The sequence below is a fragment of the Alosa alosa genome, chromosome 6 (genome assembly GCF_017589495.1).
Source record: "Alosa alosa isolate M-15738 ecotype Scorff River chromosome 6, AALO_Geno_1.1, whole genome shotgun sequence".
In the NCBI taxonomy this organism is placed as follows: domain Eukaryota; kingdom Metazoa; phylum Chordata; class Actinopteri; order Clupeiformes; family Clupeidae; genus Alosa; species Alosa alosa.
In genome coordinates this window covers 8,678,287-8,687,467 of record NC_063194.1, presented here as the reverse complement: position 1 = coordinate 8,687,467, position 9,181 = coordinate 8,678,287, and the positions used below count along the sequence as shown (strand labels likewise).

The following is a 9,181-nucleotide window of genomic DNA, read 5'->3' as shown; positions in this document are numbered from 1 at the left end:
CTTAATAAATATTAGACCTAATCCTGTCACAGTCTTAGTCTAATGAGCTCATACAGAACAGTGTCACATTATCATTTAAACATTTAACAGTATAGGTCTATACAGGCTACTAAGCCTTCTGGGTAGGCTAAATTAAGGCCTGTGATGCGATAGCAAAAACATATTTTATGATTACTTAAACAAGTACACAAAATAACTCAACGAATCACACACATTTCAGAACAATATTAGCTTATTGTCGAATTTAGTTTCTCAGATCTATAATGTAGCCCATTACTACGCCTGGCTATGCCTTGTTGTAGGTGAGGACTCGTGCACGGTGACGCTTTACAAGTGCGTGCACGTAATGCTGTGTGTGACGTCAGAACGCCTTTGAGCTCGAAAATGTTAGCCTGTGTTGTTAAATCTGGACGCAACGGAGAATTTTGCGAGAAGGAAATAATACAGTTACAGCTCTGAAAAAGACTAATACGAGTGATACCTTTTTACATCTGTTTCGTTACTTTCGTGTCCTAAAATAAGTTTGTGTATTGGGTATACCCAAAAAGAAAGTTAGCTCGATTTTTCTCGGAGTGATGTCGAATCCTGGGACTCGAAGGAACGGGTCCAGCATTAAAATCAGACTGACAGGTAAGCCTCCCTCCTTTAAAATGTATCGAATATTGTATTCACTATCTATTGAAATGCTAATGTTATGTGTGTTTTGATATTATTTGTCTGCGTTGCCCGAGTATACGATGGTTGTCTTGCCAAAGGAATTGCCGAAAAGGATAACCTAGCACACGGTGATCAGGACAAGGAGCTGCCGAGCGACCCAGCGGGCTAGCACTAGATAGCTACGTTAGCTAGCTTGTTGCTACTGTTGCTACCTTGGTTTCCATGCTAGAGCTAATGAGCTGTCAGGCTAGTAAGTAGCAAGTACCTAGCGAGCACATCATTAACATTTTAACGTTGTTATTTGACAATTATGGCATTGAATGACTGTATCAGTTCGGTAGCATATTGCATATTTCATACGGCCGGACGTCTAATAAGATGCATTTACATTACGTTACAGAATCCCGTAAATAAGAACTAACGTTAGCTCATTGCCAGCTCAAGGGATTTCATTACCAGGATTTTGATTGGCCAGTTAGCTGACCAGTTTAGCGTGTTATTATAAGCCAACATTAGACAGTTAACGTTAGTTAGTGTGTATGTTTTTTTTAGGTAACTTGACCTAGACAAGCTTTACAATGTCAAAGCATGCTACAGCCTCGAAAGCTCCCACGTTTAGCCTTGTAACGGCCACTTGTGGTGGTTTATTGTAGGGGGGTCAATAATGCATGTTAATCAGGATCGGGACAGGTATTCAACTCACAACTTAGCACTCGGAGCCAGTCTGTGTCGGTGAAGGTGTAGACCAGAGAGACTTCAGGAGTCAGCCCATTATGTTTAAACTCTGTGTCTCTATAACTGTGGATGTTTGAACAACAATATTATACCAAGACATACAACACTATCAAGGGATAGTGTCCTGGTCAGACACGCTACCTGAAAATATTTATGCAGGAAGCTTTCCTCGTGTCTTCACAGTCCACTGTAATCAGTTAAAAGTGCTATTTTGCATTCTAAATGAGGAAGTGTGAGCCCATGCATTTTGTGTATGATCAGGCTTTTAAAGCGAGCTTTGTGTATTCATTCACGAATCAGGCCCAGTATCATGACTAGACAAGACTGATTTTGTGATCCGTGTATAGACCAATCTTATACATAAGAAAGGAACGCCACATACTTAATGTCTTATTATTCATGTTGGTCACTGATAGGCCACACCATGGCAACTCTTGTCTAGTTTGTTTGTATGAATACCCACTACCAGGGCTTTGCAGAAAATGTATGTATGTATGGATGTGCAGAAAAGCCATACATTGCACTGAGCCTGTCTCCAGAGACTGTTTGTTAGTTAGCTTTCCCTCTCCTCTAAGGCACATATGACATGAGGACAGCGCTTTGTTGTTCAAATGGACGAGTGGGCCAGCATTTCTGTGTGTGAAGCATGCTAACAGATGACATAATACAAAGCCACCTTGTCCTCACATAGGCTAAACACTCAGAGGTTTTGCAAAGCCCGCATGCATAATGAGTGTGTCCGTGTCCCAGTGCCCCATGGTGAGTGAATGTGTGTGCTTATAGCCACCCCCTATAGTTATTTACTGCAAGTGTGTGTGTGTGTGTGTTTATGTTTGTTTGGGTGTGAGTGTATGTGTGTGCACGAGAGATGTCCATCCATGGCCGACAGACGAGGCCATCGCTTCCAGCTGTGTTCAACCCCCGAAGCACATGAAAGGAATTCTAATTGGCTGAGGAATGTCTGTCTCCTGAAACAATGAGCTAGAGGCCATTCCACTGGATAGGGGCAGGCCAGGCTGTTTAGTCTCTGTAGTCTTTTACCTCATCAGTCAAGAACCTTGCCCAGAGGGAAAACCTGCTGCCAAAGGAACCATCATTTAGCATGTGGAGCAATAGGAAGGAGGTTAATCAGAAGCTGTTTTTTAAGTCTCTAGTAATGTTGTAGAGTATGTCTAGTTCTGCAGGTTCAGAGTATCCCTCAAGAACCATTTGATTATGAAGTCAGTGTTTTCCTGTGCAGGAACATCAGATCATGTCCCCGGTGTAAATTAATGGAAGTCTTATTTTAGCCGTGGTTTCGTAAACTCATGGACGGTTGAATTAACTGCCTGCCATTTCCTGGAAATAAAATGCAGTGACCCTTATCCCAATATTGTTGCCAATGCTCTCTACTTTCTGTTGGCCCATGTTTTTTTCCCCTTTTGGTTTCAAGATGTTTGCTGTGCTGGAGGAACAGATTGACACGGGTGCAATTTAGCTTGCCACTCACACCAATTAGCAATACATATACACGCACAACAATAAATGAGCGAAGTGGTCACAATGCATTACTTTCCCACCTTTCATAAGTTGTCTTTGTGAGAGCACTTGATTGCCCACTGTCAACACCAATGTTTCCTTTTGTCAGCGCAAGATTCTCACCCTCAGCCTCCTCCTTTGTTAGCACTTTGCGGGGTTGACTTAACACCTTTTTGGACAGGCTGGCAGTGGGGTGTGTGAAGGCTCCTGGGGCATTGTGGTGGTTTTGACCTTATCAGCGCAAGTCCTGGAAAATAACTAATGGAAAGCCAGTATGGACGGATAAGTACAATGCTTTCTCAGGCCACATTCCACTGAAAAGGGGGTAGATGCCAGAAAGATTGAATTATAGTGTTTTCTGAATTCCTCCCTCTCCATCTCAGACACAAAAAGGACCTGTTTTGCTCGACAGTCTGTTTTTTTTTTACAGTGCCTAACTAGGGAGGGCAAATATGCTATGTCTAGGCTGAAAATAAGTTTGTTTGTGTGTGTTTGTCTGTGTGTTTCAGGGGATAAGTGTTGCACTACGAAAAATAAGACATTTCCCTTTCCTTTTGGAATTCTGGACGAATCACCCAGATTCCTTGGAACATTGTGCATATTTTTATAATGCTGCTGGCACTGCTGGTGGCTGTGAAGGTAGATGTTTCCCACGATGGAAAAGGAAGTCAGGATCCTTACTAGCTCCCTAAAGCCGCTTACTCATAAACAACTGGCTGCTCCAGTGGCGACTCCCCTGGTGCTGCTGCAGGTAGAGCGTGGCTCTAGCTGTGCCAAGGTCATGTGTCGGATTCCCAGAGAGAGGAAATGCTGCTAAATGGTGCGCTTACTGCTGGGCGTCGGCGTCTACCCACACGCCGTTTTTTGATCATGAGTTGGTTGGCCATTCAGTTGTCCATTTGTGGGTTAATCCCTGGTCCTGCACTCAAAGACTCAACAGAGATCTCCATTGAGAAAAAGCTTTTAGTTTAGGGCTAGGCTTCATCCATGAATGGGAAATCGTCCCATCATATCGACCATTTTACCACCAGTAGTGGTTGTGGTGCTCACACACTGTGTGTGTGTGTGTGTGTGTGTGTGTGTGTGTGTGTGTGTGTGTTTGTGTAGCACAGACTCTTCAGATGGACCGCCTCATGTTTCTCCAGCCTTTTAAAAGCCTTTCCTTAAACACACGTTGGCTGCAGAGTGGGGCGCAGCTGTGAGTGATTTCATTAGAGCTGTAAAATTGAAACCTGGAGAGGAGAGCGTGTTCTCCAGCCCTCTCCTCTTGCACCGGATCCTAATTGCTCACTCTGTGAAGATGTTTTGAGAAAAGAAATCTGTAAATATTTGAATGAATACGTCTAAGCAGCCAGGGTTTTGTTTAAAAAAACACAGAATTCAAGGGAGAGCAGATGTAAGAATACCTTCAAATAATACCCCCCACCCACCCCCAGTGTGTATTTCTTGCCTCCATCACACTCAGTGGGGACGGTTTGTCAGTGGGTTTACCCTTGGGGTTTTAATCCTTTGTTTGCTGATGTGGAAGTGTTTGGCATTTGGCATCACATGTTTTCTAAGACTCTTCAGAGTGTTTTCACCCTGGAGAATTGGGGATTAATGGGGCACTTATGCTCATTGTTGCTATGTTAATGAGCCAGGAAAAGCCTGAACGGAGTGGATTTGGGGGACTCGCGGGCCACGGTCAGCTGCACGTGTGCTTTCTCTCACCTCCCTCCACTCCAGTCGTTCTCCAAAACGCTTCTCTCCCTCTGCTTTTCTTGCTGGCCATTGTGTTTCCTTCTAGTTGTGTCCACACCATATCACGCTCACCCTGCGTGCCTTTTCTTGCTGTGTTTTTGGCTCCACGGTGTCCTGGTTCTTTTTTACCCCTGGCACACATCTACCATGTGCAGTGTGACGAACAGGAGCCATATGGTGAAGGTGAAGTGTGTCCTAAAGAGGCTGCCGTAAGGCAGCTGTGTTTGCCCAGATGTGCAGGCGAGTCGTCGGCCGTGTGCGACTGAGACCTCTGAGCCTCCACCATGTGATCGTGAAAAAGCCACGCTGTTTAAATGTCTACTTGGAAGTGTGTGTGTGTGTGTGTTCTCTGTGTGGATTGGATTGGAGGAAGTTTGTTTATTTCTCTGGGTTTGCCTCTGTATACAGAGCATTTAAATTGGAATAGCGGGTGGGTGAATTAGCTTCGTGTGTTAAAGTGCATGGCTGAAAGCATCCCCTAGATGCTCCCGTCTTGTACATTAAACTAATCTGGCCGAGTCTCTCCTTCTTGTGCTCAATGTCAAACAGATACTTGACATTTTGGTGACAGTGATGCTTAGCCAGTAGTAGGGCTGGGGCAACGCGTCGACGTAATCGATTACGTCAACGCAAAAAATAAGTCGACGCAAAATATGCGCGCCGATTTGTCAGACCCAAAACGCGTGCTGCCAAATATTTTGAATTTTACACCTTCAGTGTTTCCCATACGTTCACTAATCTGTGGTGGGGCGCCACAAAACCGGCCGTCACACATTGATGTTCTATGTTGTACTATTTAAATTAAAGATAAGATAAAATCCTTTGAGCTGCACTTTTTACGCACGCAGCCTTTCCCTGCCCCTCCCGCTCTCTCTCGTAACGAGCCCGCTGCCCCTCCTCTGCATGTGCATTTAACACAAAATATTCACGATTGTTGAAGGATTGTTGTTGCCACATAGAAGCAGTGCATAGAACACGGCTGGCTAAATTGCTATTAAATCAGCTTAGCATCATGACCATGCTGTGCAAATTTGTTCAAAACTGCTGCAGTCAAGTTAACTCTGCTAGGTCTATCACAACAGTACATTGAGTAGACTAAACTTTAGTTAAGTTATGCAATCAAGCAGTATCTCAAAGCTAACGTTAGAATACTGTTTGGATGTTGAGTTTAGCATGCTTACTTACAGCTGCTTGTCAATTTCGTTACTCAGGGCTCATTTTATTGACTCTGACACTGAATGTTTGCAAAACCCCGATGTAAATGGAAAAGTGTTTTCCAAGACTCAAAAGTGCTTGTCCCAAGGAGAAGTACAAACTGTTATTTGAACTAACTACGTTAGTTCTTGAATTTCCCCTGGAGATCAATAAAGTATCTATCTTATCTATCTATCTACGTTATGAATTGCATCCATACATCAGCTGCGTTTTAACTGCGTTAGTGTTACAATTGCAAGGGAACGAACGTCTTAAAGTGACAGGCACTCAATTAGACCTATACACTACTGAACTTTATTGAATGCTACCTCTGACTAAGAATGCATTACTTTGCACTAGTATAGTCTTTTATTTTGGAATTTTAAGAGCAATAAACATATATTGCAATGTTAAGGAATTCATGTTTTTTTTTTCATTCAGATATATAAATCAACATGTATAAATTGCTATTAGTCAATTAATGGGGAGATAATCGAATCGGACTGAAAAAATGAATCGTTAGATTAATCGATGCATCGAAAAAATAATCGCTAGATTAATCGTTTAAAAAATAATCGTTTATCCCAGCCCTAGCCAGTAGGCTACTTCACTACAAAGACCGTTCGTCTTTTTATTTGGCCTCTCTAAGCCTCTGCATCCATGTGTGTAAAATGTACACTGACATACAGCCAAGAATAGGGTCCTCATTTATTTTTAATGAATCAATTGGCTGGATCATGGTAGACAGGAGAGTATGTTATTTGCTCTGTTCCACCACATCATCAGATCTGGTTTGCGAATGGGGGATATAAATTTGTGTGTGTATGTGTGTGTTTGTGTTTCTGGGCCTGGAGTGGAGCTGTATGACTGGCCAATATGGAGTCTTGTACCAGACAGCAGGAAGGGCATGGCCATGGTGCCCTGGTAACTGAAGCATGGATAAAGCGCCAACTGCTTTGGATAAAAAATGACAAATGACTTGAGTATGGGACAAATGTCTAAATTTGCTGAATGTTACGGCTCTGAAACAATTTTTCTCCCCTTAAGCAGGTCAGTGCACTTGGCTGACATCAGCAAGTGGTTCTACAACCAAAAGATTAGTGCTATAGTGTCTGTCTGTCTGTCTGTCTGTCTGTCTGTCTGTCTGCCTGTCTGCCTACGTGTCTGCGTGTCTGTGTTTGACAGGAGTGTTAATGAGACGGTGGGATACTGGCATTGTCTGTCTAATCCTCAGTTCAGTTAAAGCCACAGTACAGGTAGGCGAAGCTCTCAGCCACTTGCTGTGGAGCCTGTCTGTGCTGCTAGAACACTGCTAAGGCTCTGGGACAAAGTTCTCCCTTACGAGTGGTATGAGTCTTTACTGTGTGTGTGGGTGGGTGTGTGTGTCTCTGTGTCTGTGTCTGCCTGTGTGCACTTGGATGGAGTGAGACGGTTATGAGTCGGCTATGAGTCTGGTGTGTGTGTGCATGAGTGTGGTGAGTGAGATGGTGGGGGGCTGAGGGGAATCCTGCTTATTCAGTAAGGAGTGAGGGCGCGAGCCGTTTTTGGCTAGTCCTCCCAGCAATCCACAGTCACATGCAGCCTACTCGCCTACATTTCTTCATCATTCCCCCGCACCCGGCATCCTACCCCACCCCACCCCTCCGCTGGTCTTCCTCTTTCTCCTCTGTTGTGCTCTCTCTCCTGGGCTTGCTGAGTGTGCATACAGGCTATTATTATCTGACCTGCATCCACCCTCTACTATACCGTGCTAACATGCTACGATGTGCTACGGTTGGCTGTTTGTGCTGGGTTTGCTTGTTGCTTGCATGCTGTTGACCCCGCCAGTACTGCACGGTCCTCACTTGTGGTGCTCTCTGATGAAGTAGCGTATGCTTTCCATCCATTTCTGTGGTGATGGCTTTGCCCATTGTAATTTTTACGGTGCTGTCTTCTTATCAATTGAGCTGCACCCTTACCTGTGCTGTTGTGTGACGGTCAGTGCTTCTTGCGCTGTGTGTAGCTGTGCTGTGTTTTTAGAGAGAGCATTGTGCTCGGGCGGCCTGCACTGGGCTCACTGCTCTGCCTCTGCCAGAACATAGAACAGAACACATAGCCTACGTGTATTCTGTGTTCTACGTTCTGTTGCAGTGCAGTGCTATTTGTTTAATCCCATTCTGTACAGTGTTAGTGCTGTGCTGTGTTGTACTGTACTGTACTGTGTGGTGTATGCGGTGTGGTGTGGTGCTTAGCTGGCCATTTGAAGGAGATGCTGTTAATTATGCAGTCCTCCATGACCGCCTACCTCTCCGTGCTCTGCTCTGTAAACGGACACTATTGATCAGGGCTGAGCCATTAATCGGCCGGCCCGTGTAAAACGCATGCCATTTTTTAAGAGCATGTTAGCGCTGAGAGAGCAGGAGATGGACAGATTACACAATAAAGAGGAAGCCAGCTGAAGGATGTGAGTTCTCTCTTATCACACACTATCACTCTGCCCCCCCCTTCCCCCTTGTTTCTCAGCGAGCTCTATGTGCACTAAGCTTTTGTGTGTGAAGCCTATCAATCTGCCGCTCATCGCCTCCATGTTGTAGCGACAGTAGCTCCACGGAGATGCTCTGTGTCTGTGGCACACACACACATAATAAACATTCGCGTCAGATACATTACACTGTCTTTATCTTCAGCAGCTGCTGATCTGCATGCAGAGAGGGTGATTGTCACTCACTGTATGCATGCCATTGCAAAACCGGCGATGGTGCTAAGCTGGCATGCACTTGGTGCAACAATGATGAGTGGAAGATGAAGTGTGAAATTTTTATCACCGCAGCCTAATAGCTGCGATGGCAAATCCACTTCCTGAAAACTGATAATCATTTGCTGTTGTCTAACCATGTTCACCGCTACCCAGCCTAAGGTTTTCAATTGCCAACTGTGGTGTGCCTCAGTGCAGTTTTCTGAGCTGCAGAGGTGAAGTAACCTTACGTAATGTGGAATTTTTCAATTGCCAATCATGCTTTAAGTAGTCATGGGTTGTACAGACATTTGCCACCCTTGATTCATAACCAAGGTGCACTTTGAACTTGTGTACTTAGAAGCTGAAGAGGCACTGGCTAATGCCAAAACACGTCGTAATGTGTTTGTATATGTGGGTGTGTGTGTGTGTGTGTGTGGTTAGTGTGTAAATCTCACTAGGGACAGCAACGCTTTAGAGGTTGAACCAACGCAACACACAGTCAGTACAAATCCCAAAAGAGTCTTTGCGCTGAACATCACACGATGGGTTTCTATTAGCCTGCGTGACGCCACTTGCCTTTCCTCCAGGACCATGTGGCAGTCTGATGACTCAATTCACAGT

At 44.6% G+C, this 9,181-nt stretch overlaps 1 protein-coding gene across 10 annotated transcripts in view; it reads left to right on the top strand.

Annotated features, from left to right (window-relative positions):
* The first annotated feature begins 382 nt into the window (after window positions 1–382).
* The window catches only part of smurf1 (SMAD specific E3 ubiquitin protein ligase 1), a 35,978-nt gene continuing 27,179 nt past the window's right edge, over window positions 383–9,181 (top strand). For 9 of the 10 annotated variants that reach the window (XR_007193701.1, XM_048245596.1, XM_048245594.1 and 6 more), the window contains exon 1: window positions 383–630. Coding sequence is in view for 9 of the 10 variants with exons in the window: in XM_048245596.1 (XP_048101553.1) it covers window positions 576–630 (55 nt within the window). In the remaining variant the exon portion in view is untranslated. The other variant, XM_048245595.1, reaches the window with a different exon arrangement.